Raw genomic sequence first — 17,131 nt, 5'->3', positions numbered from 1 at the left:
AACTTCAGAAACAGAATTAAAAAAGGATGATCCTTCAGCTATGACAGTTCGAAGCAATTTCGAAGTTTTTGAAATTGATCCAAATGAAGAATATGATGTTTTATTTCACGTGAAATTTAAAAGTGAAGTGGGCGTTTATATCGAAAATGGTGTTTGTCACACAAGAACTTTGAAAACAGGAGACAGTAGTACGAAGCTGTCGACTTCGAGAGCAGTTAAATGCTACTATACCACTTTCAGTACCGCAGCACAGAGCTTCACTCTCGATCAAAGGTGAATATATTAGAGAGAAAAATTTTTCGTACCCCTCTAAAAAATGTTTGAAAAATTTTCTAGCCCCCTCCAAATTTTTTTCTGGATACGCCACTGCCCTTACCCAAGAAGAAAAAAGCTTGTACATCAGCTCTTTCGTTAAGTTGTTTTTTCAGTTCATATAAACGGTAACTGAATAACTAAGACTAAAGAAAATTCGTGCAAAAGAAGGACATTTTATGATAATTTATGTAAATATTTTTTCTGGGAGATATGTCAGGTTTTTTTTTGTTTGCTATTTTTAAATCTGCCAACCAATGTCTCAAAACAAGTTTTCTTTTATAGATATGAGTTCATAGTTAAAAAAGACAATTTTTTTTCAGATTTTCAAAAAAAATGAAGAGGTAACCCTTGCCGAAAAAAATCTATTTTGAAAATTTATGTCTAAGCCCAAAGAATGAGGCATCAAAAGAACGGTCCTTTTAAAACTCTATTCATAACTGAAAACCAAAAGTTTCTCGGAGGTCTGGTTGCTGAGTTATTTTCACTCAAATACTTTTTCTCGTATTTTCGGAGGCAAATAACTTTGAAGGCTTTGCCTGCCTCTTATGTTATGTTACCTTATGTTATGTTAAAAAAAATGTTTTAAAAAATCGTCACAATATGAATATGTTTATTCAGTCTAAAGTTTCTTTACTAAGCATACATTAAATTCCTCATCATATCTTGTTCACTCATCGGTGGCATATTTGTTGCTCTAAAATTATCGAAAAAGTATCGCAACGGACTATGTGGACAAGAAACCATAAATCGTCTTACACAGTCAACATTATCTTCAAGTGCCATTTGAACGAAATCATCATCTTTGTTTTCATGATTTGTTGGAATACTATAAAAAAAATATATTAATTATTTAATTTTTATTTAAACTTTTGTTTAAAAATTCTTACGTAAAAAATATCCTTGCAACATCATTTATAAATGATTCACCTTCTGGCAAAAGCTGTGTTTTAATCTCGCATATTGCACGCAGAATGCAACTTCTTAAACTTATTCCTAATCTAAAATTAAAAAAAAAAATTTCATAATAATGTATTATTATAGATCAGCAACATATTTCTTTAAGAATATTTACTTTTTTCCAAACCCTTCAACATGTTCAAATATTCCTCTGCGTTCTCGATACTCTCGATGTTCATGCCATAAAGGATTTACTTTTTTTATATTTTGAGATTTTGATCCTTGAGGTTTGGAATATTGGTTAGATTTATTCACGGCATATCGATTCAATGGTTTTTGTTCTTTATTTATATTCTGGTTTTGAACTTTATTATAATTTCTTCTTTGATAGTTGGGTAAGTAATATTGGTTTGAAGAACCTTTGATGTAAGGTTTTCTGAAAAAAAAAAAAAAACAAAATGGAAATATAGTTAATATTATTTATTTATATGTATGTATCTATGTTAAGGTAGTTCTTATATTGTATGTAGAGGAACAACATTCTCTAACTTTTGCGGATTTTTACTTCAACTACTGCTTAGTCTCCCGGTAGGTACAATCCGCGAGTCTGATGAAATACTTCATATAAAATTACTTGTAAAAATTAAATTGAAATGAAAATTTCACGTTAAATCCGGGAGAGGAATAAAGTCAAATAAAAATCTAAAAAAACTAGGGAAACTGTTTCTCAACATTTCCAACCGAATAGCGGCTATCCAACGGTACCTACTTTTTAGAAATTCGGTTTGGAGGGGGTCACAAGATTAACAAAACTAACTGCCCAAAATATTTATTTTTTTAACCCAAAAAATTTTATTAATTTTTCATTAAAAGCTTGTCATTTGTGGGCAAAGTCAGAAGTTAAAATAGCCGGTTTACACTGAGGGAATAAACAAGTTAAAATCAACGAAAGCTACTTTGTTTTATCTGGTTTTCAATATTGAATAACATTAACCATAAATGTTTTAACATTTCATTTTTTCCTTCAGTGTATGGAAAGTGTCTATTAATGATTTTCGAAAAAAAACCTTTTTCTATGAAAAGATAAACCTTATGCAAAACAGCAGTTGAATGTTTTTATCAAAATCATAGGGACCGGTTTTGATAAAAATTATTTATAATTATTTAAAAGCCTGCATTTATCCTTGTGATGCAAATAAAATATGGTTGTTTGTGAGGGGATGCAAAAAAAATTTAATTGATAACGTCTAACCTGTGATGTTTTTTTACCATGTCTGGAATGGCCGCCCATGGACTCTAGCTTTTTAAGGTAACTTGCTAAAATTTCGTAGTGCATTTTTTTACCCTATAGTTCATTGAATTAGGGATATGTAAAATTACTAAGTTGGGCAAATAAGCTTCATACTCGTATCAAAAGAAAAAAAAAATTAATATTTTAGTAACGGCACAATGAAATATCGTCACAGGGTGACCATTTTTTCGATTTTTGTTCGAATGCCTTTAACTCATGCCTTTAACTCACATATACAGATTTTTTTAATTCAACTGCTAGATTTTTGAAGTGAAATCTTCTTTAGTATCGTAGTAATTTGAAACAAGATGACACGAAAAAGCGACAAGAAAAATCAATTGATTATAACTTTTTTGTTTTAACAGATAGATAATTTTATACGGTAGATGGGTAATTAAATAAACTATAAAATTGTCCAAAATTTTAATTAATTTCATATTCAAAATCCTGAGATAACGGTAAAAAGATGTTCTTTTTCTAAACACGTTATATCTTTTGATTTAATACGCATGCTGATAATATTACCTTTTATTTAATACATATATCACACATAACGGTACGTGCTCTACAAGTTACACAATATTAAATTGAAAAACTTGAAAAATACCTCAAAGCACCTGTGGGGATCTGTTGCCGAGACTAGCCACCAGTGTAGGAAGTACCGTAATCTCAGTTTTAAATTTCGACATGGTTGGCTTTAAAAAATTCTTACTTTTTTTGTATGCATGGTAAAAATATGATTGAATCGTCACATAAAAGGTGACGCTTTCAGATGCTATAAAATTTATTATATTTAAAAAAAATATATTTAATGGAGTTAGAAGAAAGAAAAGATTGATTTTTTTGCTGTTTCGGTGAAAAGTGATTAGGTTCAAACAATTCTAGCTTTTTTTGTACCTGTTGTATAGACATGGTCGATGTAAATATTTTGAGCTGAAACAATAAGCTTTCTGATGATATAAAATTTGTTATAGGTTGTTATATAAAAAATATGGATTTAAAAGTGATGGAATAAAAAGGTAGATGATGACCCTGGACCCATTATAATGCATTTATCGGACGGAGGAACTTTCAGGGCTTTTCACAGATTCTAAGCCACTTCAATACCTACCAACCTGTATTTCTTTGAATTTTTTTTTTTTCAAAAAAGTTCACTGGTCAGTTTTCAGATAAAGAAGATAAAATCGGGGTTAATCCAGTACTGATTCACTTTATTGTTTCCTTATACAACTCTGAATATTGAAAAAATAATAGATAAAAGGCTATAGTTTCATAAATTAATAACATACAATTTTGAAAAAAATTAGTTTGAAATTTTTTTTTTATTTTTTTTTTCAAAATTTTGACTTTTTTTCAAAAATTATTCCTTAATAGCCTGTTTTCACTACAACCCAAATGAGATAATTTAGCAAATTATCTCATTTCGAATGTAAAATCGTGTAGAAAAAAAATTAAATTTTAAATTTGAACTGGCCTAATAGGCTATAAATGAGTTTTTTTTTTTTGAAAACAAAATAAAAGAAAAAGTAGGTTTTAAGAAACACGTAAGTGTAAGTCTACCGTAAATTTTTGAGAAATGTCTAAAACGAAGTAAAATCCATGATAGAGTAATCTTCAACTATAGGTATTTATAAAATCTGATCGACGCCATACTTTCGGCTTATTATGAGTACGCCGACCAAAATGTTTATTAATTAATCATTAAAACGAATACAACAACAAAATCCGCGATGTTGACAAAAATGTACTCTCATCACGCAAAAAAAAATAGATCGGTGCCACCTTTCCGGCAAAAAATTTTTGATCGACCGTATTTTTTCTTATAGCCAATAGCATTTCGTCTATAAGTCACTTGATTTATCAAAATCTGCGATGACAGCAAAAAATAATATTCATCTTTTCATAAAAAAGATTATAAACTTCTTTTTAGAGTGGTCGTTTCGATTCAGATAACAAAATACTTTAAAACAATGTTTCATTTGGCTTGATTACATGACTTAAATGTTCTAGCTTTATCAACCGTCTTCTCCTCCCCTACTTTTGCATATGCGGCAAAAAAACAAAAAAAATAGCACGTATACGCCACAGTGTAGCATGTGGACAACGTCTAAACAATATTAATTACAACTTTGACCTTAATGCTAACAAACTCTAATAGAAATTAAATACACACTTGCACTGAATCACACAATCCTGTAAAGCGGATTGTTTTCCCGGTATCACTTCTATACTCGTACCTACATATACTTATTTAATGGTACTAGGATTTGGTAGGTGTTTTTTTATATACCTCTGCCAAACTGTCAATTTATTTATTTTTTTTTATTTTCAATTTCGAAAAAGCATTATTTTACAATTACAAAAATTATGTTCTCACCTGTAAAAATATTTTCGATTAGGATAACCAAATCTATTCCAACTGGTGCAGGGAACTAAGTCCACGGGAACTAAGTCCACTGAGGGACTTCGTTCTCATTCAGTGGGAACGAGATCCACTTTAGTAAAGTGGTTTTCTTTCCCATTCAAGGTGGGATTGAATTCCTCTCTCAAATGGGAACCTAGTACACACTCAAAAAAATTAAAAGGGAATTTATTTTCAACAACGATTTAATAACGAATACCGAAAGTGATCAAATAAGCGTGATTTTTCGTAAAAGTACTTTTTAGTAAAAAAAAAAACGCGCAGGGGCGTAAGTCCCGATTTTTTTTTCGGAATTTATGTCCTACTTTACTAGAATCTTAGAGGATATAATATATGGAGTGCTTGTGCTGTTAGTTCCGTGAAGCTTTTATAGAGGGCTCTAGTTTCTTTAAGTTTTTCGATGAGTGCATGCCTCCATTTTATTTTCATTTGATGGCTGTCATCAACAAGCGTGTTTATTTACAGCTGCGGAACCGGATTCGCACTGAAAAACGAAGGCAGTGACCCCTATCCATGCATATGGCGTTACAATGTATTAGGTATAGGAACAAGCACTCCATATATTATATCCTCTAAGACTAGAATCCAATTCGGGACTAAGGTATGTCCCTCACTACTGAGACATAAGTCCCCAAAAAACAATTTCGGGACTAATTTCCCACATTATTTTATTTAATTTTTGCGTATAAGTACCTAAAGAGACAAGTTAATATGATCACTGCTGATGAAATAGTAGAACCGAATTAGTAGAACCGGTCTTGATTTTTTTTTTGGTAGTACCTAGTCCAATGCAAAGTACAATTACAAGATGTTGAAAAACAAAAAAGAAGTTTGCTAACTTAATGGTTATTCGCAATTGCATCGCGACAAAATAAGATCATAGTCTTTTCGAAAATATTTTTGATATGTATTCTTTTTAAGTTGATCACAGGGTGAAGCGGAAAAACTTTTGCTCACATGAGAATCAATTTAATTTGTACAACCCAAACGCGAAGCGGAAAAAAATTTTGCCCAGGGGAGAATCAATTTTGAGGTGTGAAAATAAAAATTCGCGCGAATTTTTATTTTCACACCTCAAAATTGATTCTCCCCTGGGCAAAATTTTTTTCCGCTTCGCGTTTGGGTTGTACAAATTAAATTGATTCTCATGTGAGCAAAAGTTTTTCCGCTTCGCGTTTGCCAAACTATAACACTTCACTAACATACAAACATTTGCGTCTGCCTGGCGATCTAACATTACCTAAGCAGAGGAACGAACTTGCGTGAGCGGTCCACTTAGGATATTTAAAGTCGCCAATGTCGTCGTCTTTTTAACTAACTGAAACCTTGCCTGGCTCGCTTCACGGGTTCTCAGTATTTTAAATCCCTTTTAGGGTCCTATGTACCGCTCACGTAACTTCGTTGCTCCGCTTAGGGTATGTAAAGTCGCCAGGAAGGCGCCAATAACAACACTTTTTTAACTAAACTTTGCCTTGTCCCATGGATGTTAATTCCAAATTAAATGGAACTTACATCCACGGGGGTTAGTTCCATGGGTGTTACACTTTTTTCAGTTTCTTGACTCGCGACTCTTTTTTCTTCTTATTTAACTTCTTATTGGTGAAATGGGAATTAAGTTAACATTCAGAGGGAACGAAAACCACACGTTTTTTCCGGAATTAGATTCCCACCTAGCATGGGAACTTACTCCACTTTACTAAAGTGGGTTTCGTTCCCACTGAGTGGGAACTAACTACCTCAGTGGACTTAGTTCCCGTGGACTTAGTTCCCCGCACCATTCCAACTATGTTGGTTCTTAAAAGCAAATCGATTCCAATTTGATCCATACGAATTCTTATAATATTTATCCCAAGGTATTGCACTCGCATTAATTACACCAACATTTGTAATCCTGTCACCTTCAATGAAACCATCAATTTGATTATCACTTTTCTTAATTCCTTTTGTTCGATTTACAAAAGCATCTAAAGGCTTTTTCCAGCCATCAATTAAAATTGGCAAATCATAAAAAATATCCACTTCACTTGAATGAATAACACCCCGCGGTGCTGTAGCAATAATGTGTTTCGATAGAACTTGCGTCAAAACTACAACGGCACCTTTGAAAAATACAAAACCTCTTTTCTTGCGAGCCAGAATATTATTTAAAGATTTTTCATAAAATGTGCTTGTCGATTTATTGCTATTATTGAATTTAATCGTATTTGAATAATTTGCAGGATAATCACGAAACCCATAAACCGTTATAGTCACTTGGACTACACTCAAGAAAAGAATCATAAGAACCTGCATTGTATTTAAAGATTCGTCACCTTGCTATACCGACACGAAAGACTTCAACTATTACAATGGCCAAAAAAACTTCAATTATACCGCATGACGACAATGTTATCATTATCTATTCAAATATTTTGGAAATTATATTTTATATTTTGCTTTTTATTTGGTTTAACAATTTTGTGTTCTAAAACGGTTTCACGTTCTTTGGATTTGCAACTTTACTCACATGACACAAGTTTCCTGTGAATCAACGTATTTTTTGTTAGGCCTCCAAACTCAATGAGCTAAATATCTATCTTAAATCTGGTGGTTCATAAGGTTCTAAATTCCTATTTTGTTCAACATATTGATATTTATAATTAGAACCATGGCAATGGACCGAATGTAGATCTAATATCAACTGACAAGTGATAAATAAATTAATTAGAACTGAATATTTAAATTAAAGCATAAAAAGTATAGGGAGATGTCGAGAGACCTTTACTTGGATCTTTTATCTTTAACCGTTAGGTACAGATTATTCTCATCAGATCGAGAAATGTTCCTTTTGTTAAAATACTAATTCCAACAATTGTAGTCTGGAAGGAAGATCTTAGTGCTAAAGCTTTATATTTTTTTTTTAATTGATCGATCGCACACTGATATTTTCATAATTTATTCATTGTTTTCATAGGAGTGTACATACAAATTTTATTTACTATCTTCTTTATATATAAATCCATGAAAATGGTTCAACTATCTCACTTTTCCCTTAAAAATGTATTTTTATCTTGTAATTCAAATAAAAATTGGGACAATTGATAAATGGTTATTTAAGATAAACAAATGCTTTACATTCGTTTCATAAAAATATTGAAAATTTATTTATGTATGTATTTATGTTTTTATCGTATTAAATTTTTTTTCTAAGCTACTTTTTTAAAGAAGTTATCTTCATTTATAGAAAGAAAGTGCATATACTTATATTTGTCGAAGGGCTTAACAGTACTATTCTAATTGCATGTCTATACATCAATCCATTGAAGAATTATTTAGAAATCAACTCAAGCGGACTCTCGCGTGTCAGCATAGTAAACAAAGTACATATTTAATCTCATTAAATTGTATTCGTGATAAACTTAGTTTCGGTAGCAAGAGTAACATCTATTGCTCAAGTTAAATTTTTTACGAGGTAATAGTGTAGGTACTTTTGATCCATTTGTTGCGAATTCTTCACGTTAAATCCACGTAGAAAAATGTGTCATCATAAACTTTATTTTATAATTAAAAAAAAAGTTTGGACCTCAGCTCTTTTGTTTCGTTTGTTACCTACTTCACTTCGTATACAATAATAGAATTAAGTAAACGAATTAAATCGTTAATGATTCTTTGGCAAAATACACATAATATAGTACGTAATTGTATTTAATCAGAACTTAATCTTTGAGTAAGAGATGTTTCAGGGGTGGAATCGACTAAAATGATATTTGACTATCATATTTTTTACTATCAAATTTGATAGTCAACTATTTTCCATCTGTGTAAGGTGATCGTTTTGATCACAAAATATTGTATAAACTTTCAAATCAGATGGCAGATCCAAAATGTGTAATATACTCAAAAAAGTATCTTATGTTATTCGAAAATTTTGTACTAGTCTATTAAAAACACGAAATATTATTTTTAAATTATTTTTTTTTGTGTAAAAAGGTATGATTGCACATTACTTTGAGTCGGGGAGGAAAAATATAATTTAATTTGTTCTTCAAGTCTGACTCTTCTATTTTCTATTTCATATTCATTTACTTTATTTTAATTTTGCAGGATTAAAATAATTGCACAGGAACAAAAATATTCATTTTTCCCAAACAAAGTAAAAGCACCACGAAAACCAAGAAAAAAATATGCTACAAATGTTAAATTGTATCAAATTGACACCTAAATAGGTGTCAGCTGAAAAAGTCAAAAAAATATGATAGTCACTTTTGACTGATCATTTTACACAGACGATTTTTATTGAATTTGACAGTCAACTATCAAAAGTCAGCTTACACGATTCCACCCCAGTATTTTCATGTATATTTGTTTGCTCAGTAACGCAAAAATTTACATATATGGTGATTGTCAGTGCAAATCTTTTTTTTTTTTGTTTGCATAATACAACACTACAAAAATTGGTTTATTTAAAAAAAAGCAGCATACCCAAAAAAAATAGTAGATAACAATGAAAATTTTGTTTTGGGCATTCTCCTTTGACAAAAAAAAAACATAAAAAATGCAGTTGTCACAACCACTAATTGTATAAAATAAGAATTTTCAAAAATTTCCTCCGAGTGCACCGAGTAAGACATCAAAAGAAAGTCCTCTTTAGACTCTATTCATAACTGAACACCAAAGTTTCAAGGATTTCGGTTTTTTTCCCATCAATCAGAAGCAGATATTTTCGGAAAAAAGTCCCGAAACAAGTTTTGATTAACAGATATGAGTTCATAATGAACAGGCCTATGCATTCAGCTAAAAAAATACAAATTTATTTTTTTAAGATTTTCGAAAAATATCCTATCCTTGTCTAAAAAACAGGGATTTTCAAAAATTTTCTCCAAATCCATCGAGTGAGTTATCAAAAGAAAGGTCTCTTTAGGCTCTATTTATAACTGAAAACCAAAAGATTCTATGATTTTGGGTTGCTGAATTATTTGCAATCGAAATATTTTTTTTTCTTCCTTCATTCGGAGGCCTATGTATTCCGGTAGAAAAAAATTACAAATTTATTTTTTTAAGATTTTCGAAAAACATGGATGTAAATCATCTCAGTGAAAAATCTCTATTTAAGAGAGCATAAAGCTGTTTATCATATTTAAATAAAAGAACTTTCTTCTTTCATCATTAGATGAATTTATTCTTTATTTGGTTTTTCAAATTCACTTTTTAAAAAATATTCATTATAATTGTAATTTTTAATTTATATATATTTTTAATATACATATATTTATATATATTTTTTAATTTTTTGTCTTCATTTAATAATAATAATAAAGTAATTTATTAATATAATAATAATAATAATAATTGATGAAGTTTTAGTGATGTAAAAACAATGTTTTAATAATGTTTACAATTAATAATTATGTTTTTATTTAATAATAATGTTTTTTTTTATTTTATATTTTGTTTCATTAATGGAATTAGTTCTTGTATGTATACCTATGTTCATATAACTTATAGTTTTTTTTTTTTTTTTTGTTAATTGTTATACCATCCATTTCATCTATTACAATGAATAAATATTTCTGTTTATTTTAATTTAAAATTATATTTATATATATTTTTTTATTTTTATGTTTATGTATATAATTTAATGCTTTGACGGTATTCAATTCAAAAGAGAACTTTAGTTAAATAAAGCCTCCATTAGTTTGTCAAGCTCTCTGTTTATTTTATCTGTTTTCTTTTCGATTAGTTCAATTAACAATACATTGAGTTGAAATTAGATGAGCTATTTATATTTATATGTTTGTAATAAAATAAGAAAAAATATGAATGAAATTGATGAAAAATAATAATCAATTACATTATATTTTATTTTATTAAATATTTTTAATTCACATCTAATTAGCAGTTACAGTAGATCTACTTATTTCATTTATTTTTTTAAAGTTTTAAACTCTATAGATAAACTTTTTTTTACATTTAAAACTTTTAAAAAATTACAAAAATCCACTACCCAACAAATAAATCTCCTTTTTTCACTAAAATTAAAGTTTCTTGAAGAAAATTATTTTTTTTTTTTAATTATTTTTTATTGAAAAAAGAAACATCTATCTAGGTACTTCTCTACACACATAAATTGTTTATTTTTCGTTGCTGTTGATTTTGAAAATTACTTTTTGTTTCTTTAAAATTTATGTTTACCGTATACAAATTTCATTCAAGTTGACAATAAACTGTTTAATATTTTTTCAATTTTACAATAAAAGCAACAATTTTTTATTGTGAAACTGGATGTATTGAAAAAATGTATTTGTTTTTACTATATGGGAGGAGAAGAAAAAAAAACACTTAGATTTAAAAAAATTCTCGTTTGTATTTTATTATGTACCTACACTACATTACATTATGTATGATTTAAAACTTTTATATAATCAATTACGGAAGCCTTACATGTACCTTTATTTTTAATTTTTATTCAAAGGAAAATAATATCAATAAATAAAATATGTACCGGAATGCTTTTTGAAAGACGATCAAAATAACTAAATTCAAATTTTTGGCAGCACTGAGACAGCTTTTGAAGCTGACAGCATACATTTTATGAAAAAAAAAAATCTGTAATCCGATACTTGATACAATTTAAGAAGTTTGATTCCAAAATTATGATTCTATGCTCCAAACTGATTGAGCACTTGCACAACATAACAATCGACATAAACTGAGACCTCTTATACCTACATTGTCTTTGCATCACTCCCGGGGAATTTTTTTTCCCTCGGAATATTTTTGTCCTCCCGAATATATTTTGCGATTGTAAATCTCCCTCGAAATTTATTTTTAGGAAACAAAAAATCGTATGTATTTCCCTGGAAAATTGATTGCCAACACCATTAAATTCCAAGGGAAAATGTTTATGATCATTTTCGTTCCCATATTTGAAACGAGGGAAAATGTTTATGATCATTTTCGTTCCCATATTTGAAACGAGGGAAATATTTATTCATGATAGCCCCCATGATCCCCTGGAAATCGAGATCATAACAGCATCGAAAGGAAGAAGAAGAATGACTGCTTTAAACTTATAAGAGAACACACCTTCGGGGTTTCTAGTTCTCTTAAATGAAGATAGGGTGACCTTCATCGTCACCAACCCTGCAAACGGTCCAGTTGATATATCGATTCTGAGCTACTCAGGAGAGATTGCCAAAGAAATCAGCTGGACTACAAGGCATTTCCAACTTCATTATAAAGAGAATACCGGGTACAGTAATGATCTTTCTATCAGTCCAACATCATCCCAGACATTCGGTTCGGCTTTCGGGAGAAGCACTTCACACTACATCCCTTCTTGAAGTTTCATAAAGACATCACCTCTTAGCTTTAAACATCCATCAAGTTGCCGTCGCACAGTGGGACGACCCATAGCAATAAATAAAAAAATCGAATATTATTGCGGTACTTTTGAGTGATTGGTATGTCATCCCAAATATATTTAGGTTCTAACTGCATCAAAATTATTTGCGTTGTCCAATTAGTGCAAAAGTTATAGAGTGCTAAACATTGTCTAGTTTAATTTTTTTTTGGTGGTGAAAAATCAGGTTGTAATTTGTCTTACTCCCAAAATTTTTTGTGCGGTAAAAAATTAATTCAATTATGGATAATAACACTTATCAAGGTATATTAATTAATATTTTACTATAAAAAATGTTTTGTTTTGTTGAGTTTTGTTTTTATTAGTGATTTTCCAAGTGTTGGTAGAAAAAAAAATTTTTTTGACTTTGAGTAAGATTTTCTTTTTTACACCTAAAAGGCTCTCTGGGGTTTTTATGGTTTTATACTCAGGAAAGTGTCCTCTAAAGGAATCAAGAAAAAAAACTTGCCCCAATTTGCCCCAAGTACTTATAATCGCGTTTTTTAGGTTCGACCCCCTATATCAAAAATGGCCAAAATTTAAAAACTTGACTGGATAGTGCGAAAACAGACGATTTGATGGGTTCTGTTTGAAAATTCAACAACTTCTTGGCTTAGAGGAGTCAACAGGAGATGTAGAAGCTCAAATACAGGAAGTAACTAAATTTTATTGCCTCAAAGTAAAGTAGAAGATGGAGCAGTCTTCTAGAAGACTGAATCGGTTCATAAGCGCTAACGAATAATGGCTGAATTCTAGTCTGAATATAACATCAATTTAAAACAAAAAAATGCTGTTTAAACCAATATTATTTATAACATTTTACCATTTTAATCAAAAATGATGGGATCAAATTCTATAAAAATGCAAAAATTCTTAGCAGTTGTCAAATTTCCGGTCAAAAAGTTCACATATATCAAATTATGATCGAGATATATACCAATATTCATCAAAAAATTATAGAGATCTTAGTTTTCCCCTAGAATTTAACCCGGACGACTTAAGTCATACCTCCGAAATCGACAATGAATAAAATGTTTTGTTTCTTCATTTTGTTATTTTCTTATTTGTTTGAATATTCAAATTATAGTGTTTTATTATCTATACTATTATTAGTTCTATTTTACATAAATTAAAATTATTTAAAAGAAAAGAAAAAATAATAATAAAAAGAAAATCCTAAAAAAAAGTTCGCTGCTCAACTCTTTTAATTAAATAAAAATGAATTTCCTGGCTAAAACGTTTCCATTTATCTGGTTTTCATGTTTAATTCATAGATTTAGGTGTAAATAGACGTCTTACTGCAACTTTGCGTAGTTTCAGTCACTAAAACACAAGATATTAGAAATGCCGATTTTTCCATACATTCGTCCCACTGTGCGTCGCATGCTTTCTGGATGTCACGAAAACATTTAACAGCCTAGAGCTAAAATCCATAAACTTCATTTAGAACTAATTATAATTATTAATTTTTTTCCTTCTTCCAGATACAAGATGAGGATTATAAATCAACAATGAAATCCATTAGAGCTCTAATATAAAGCTGGTGTTGCTCAAGGATCTTTTTCTATAGCATTCTGACGTTAAACTAATAGCCCGAAAGTTAGTGCGACAATCGGGAGGGGACACCCCGAGGCTAACCTAGTCAGCAAACTTTTTAATTTTTGTAAATGTTAATCGTCTGTTTCAGAATCACTTTAATTGTTTCAAAAATTCAGCTACATATTAACTTTAACTTTGATATTTTGAACTCCATTCAAACCACTTTTATGCCCCAAGTATTTTTAATTCTTGAAAAAAATGTTAAAATTATTACTTTCTTTTTTTCTAATAAATTCCATCTATTTTCTTATTTTAATACAATTAAATGTTTTTTTTTGTTTGCTTTTTTTCTTAACTCGTCTTGAGATTTTATTTTTTCTTAATGATAAATTAACCAGATCAGATCAATCACTATCGTTACTCTTTTTTAAATTTTTGTAACAAAAATGTTTATTTTTAAAATTTTTCTTTCAATATAATTTATTTAAATTTACGATCTAACACTTATGGATATTTTTTTGTTTTAATTCAAGCGAATACAAATGTTAGTTACTACAATTTTATTTTACTTATTTATTTAAATATATATATATAATTTTTTGTCTGTTTTTAATTTAAGTATTTTGTTGCTATATAGTTTGATTTTAAAGATAATTTAAATTTTGTTTTGTTTTTTCATACTTTCATAAAAAAATGTGTTTTTTTTTCTGTTTCATGTAATTCATTTTGTTTTGTTTTTTTTTTTTGTATAAAAATCTAAATTCTAGGCTGTATATTAAAATTAAAAATAAATTTAAAAAACTTGGATTATATATTAAGTTAAATAAAAAAAGAAAAAACATTTCCAAAAGGTAATCTATGTTTTTAGTTACATATATATTTTTTTTTCTTTTTTGTTGTAATATGTTTTAAGTGTATATTCTTACATAAAAAAACATCACACTTTTGTTCATTCATGTCTTTTTTTTTTCAGTTTGTTGTTGGTCTTGTAAAAAAAGTCTCAATTTGTATGTTTTATGTATTATTTTTTTTTAAGTCGTCGGCAGTTTATGTTTCGTTAAATTTTAATTTTTTTGTTTCTATTTATTTGTATATCATTTTTGTTTTTATTATTATTTTTTTTTAATATTAAATATCTGGTGGAATTTGAATGGATTGAAAATTGTATTGTATAACTAGAATTGTTGGTAGGCTAACTAATTCCTACCTAATCGTTTTATGTTTTGTGCAAACTGTGATTTACCCTGAATAAGTTTCGTATGTGACTTGACAACATAAATTAAAAAGACGAATAATAATAATAAATGAAACATTGGTATAATATAAAATAAGATGATCGTACTATTGGGCGATGAATTAGTACTAATTGAAAATTTATATTCTAGGAATAATGGATTTTTAAATATGTCCACCCAAAACTGCATAATAAATATTCTAATATACACAAGTAAATAAAATTCAAACATTATGATGATGATTACGTTTTTATTCAAATTGTAGTATTGTTCACTTTTTTATTACCGCCCTGTTAAATAATTTTCTCATTTTTTGTTCTGAGATGTGAATTACTCTCAATTTGGTTCCTTGCATTTGTCCAATTTTTCAAATCCAAAGGACTTTTCATTTTGAAAACGACTTGGACACAACGAATTTATAGTACCTATTCAATAAGTAACTCTATAAGGTTATAAGATTCTAAGTTTCAAAGTGAGGCATTATCATGAATAACATTCGTATCGGAAATTGGTTCTGAATCTCGGAAAAAACAATCATAGAATCCATTCGTAATGAAAAGATTTATAATCGGCCTTATCACGAGTTTCATTCGTATATGAAATTTGCTACGATTTCAGAAAAAAAAAATCACGGAATCCGTTCGTAATGTAAAATTTAATACAAATTGCCACTACGATCCGATTGTTTTTTCGGGAATCCTAGAAAATCTTCGATACGAATTGAATTCGTGAGCGGTTTTTGTTCGATTTCATCCGAATCGGATAGTTTTTACTTGTCGGAAACTCACCTCAAGGCATATTTCGTATGAAATCGAATATATAGTAATAATAATTTTCAATACACTCGGAATCTACGTAGAAATTTCCAAAAAGAATAGAATTAGTGATAATGGGGGAAGTTGTGAATAAAAATTTCTCTGGGAATTTTTCCCATGTTTTAAACATGGGAACGAAAACGATCATAAAAAGTTCCCCTAGGAATTTATCGGTATCGGCAATCAATTTTTTCACGGGAATTTAGACGTCATTTCATCCGATTTTTTTTCCCTTGAAATATATTCCGAGGGAGATTCACGATAGCACAAAAAGTTCCCCTAGAGATTCGGGATAGGTCCCAATGTTTTTTTCTTTCGGTGCGACGACGCGTCGAAGCAAATTTCTCATATACTAAATGAATTATACTTTCGATCGAAATTCCTCCTAAGACAATAGCCTGCCATACAGGCGGCTGCTATCTTGGGCGATGAATGAAATTCAGCTTCCATTGTACAAGTCAATGCTTCCAAGCAAGAGCGTCATTCAAGTTCGAGCCAAGGACTTGCTCGCCAGGTCTTCTGTTAGGGGAATTCACCCTAAAGCAGGGGTGACATTCTGTATCGCATAAGCGAACAAACGTTTTCGCGTGTGCAAAAGATTAGCTTCAGGCCAGTACTTTGTTAAAATATTTAGCATCCTTTGCTGCCATTTACATAACTCATGATTTTATAACCAATCTCACTCAGGTTTAGACCATCAGTCTTTCCAAAACGATCAGTGACCACAGTTTTTATCTCTCTTGGCCAGAACCACACTTCGAAAACAATTTACTTCTCATTGAAAAGATAGAATTAGGGGTGGCGTCTACAGTTCTAGTAAGGATAAACTACATAGTAAACACCTTATATGAGCTACTTCGACATATTCGGAGGAGAAAGACAATGCCAATAAAGACAGTTTCTACGCGCTCCTCGAAAAACTGTATGAGCAAATCATTACTTCCGATATTAAAATGCCGGGTGTTTTTAGTGCCAAGTTGTACAAAGTCATCTATGGAAGCACAGTCGAAAAGCATAGGCCCTTATTGCGAGTGTCGTTCAACTTTCGATGAACCAAAAGTCGATCGAATCGATAAATATCTGTTTTGGTATTGTGTATATCTTTCGAAAAAGATATTTGCTATTATTAACTATGAACTCGATCTGAGTCGATAGCAAAATTGTAAACAAAAAAGATCGAACGATAAAATAAAAAAATTCGTTCACAGTAGAATCTCACAACACCAAAATTAATTT

General features: G+C 29.7%; 1 protein-coding gene across 1 annotated transcript; it reads right to left on the bottom strand.

The window, feature by feature from the left end:
- Window positions 1–859: 859 nt before the first annotated feature.
- On the bottom strand, window positions 860–16,345 carry LOC129915430 (uncharacterized). Its single transcript, XM_055995008.1, has 4 exons — window positions 16,263–16,345; window positions 1,388–1,648; window positions 1,203–1,313; window positions 860–1,141 (listed from the first exon to the last, which is right to left on the bottom strand). The coding sequence occupies exons 1-4, from the start codon at window positions 16,343–16,345 to the stop codon at window positions 949–951; spliced, it is 648 nt and encodes a 215-aa protein (XP_055850983.1). The 3' UTR covers window positions 860–948.
- Window positions 16,346–17,131: the final 786 nt, after the last annotated feature.

The sequence above is a fragment of the Episyrphus balteatus genome, chromosome 1 (assembly GCF_945859705.1).
Source record: "Episyrphus balteatus chromosome 1, idEpiBalt1.1, whole genome shotgun sequence".
Lineage (NCBI taxonomy): Eukaryota > Metazoa > Arthropoda > Insecta > Diptera > Syrphidae > Episyrphus > Episyrphus balteatus.
Note: the sequence above shows the minus strand (reverse complement) of the source record. Positions and strands in the feature narration are given on the sequence as shown.

Bases quoted from the DNA above. Each gene is read 5' to 3' on its own strand.
- LOC129915430 (XM_055995008.1), bottom strand. From the start codon at position 16,345: ATGGAAGCTGAATTTCATTCATCGCCCAAGATAGCAGCCGCCTGTATG. The intron at 1,649-16,262 runs GTATAATTCATT...TTTTTTTTTCAG, and splicing joins AGGAGGAATTTCGATCGAAA to AAAACCTTACATCAAAGGTT. The intron at 1,314-1,387 runs GTAAATATTCTT...TTTTAATTTTAG, and splicing joins GTTGAAGGGTTTGGAAAAAA to ATTAGGAATAAGTTTAAGAA.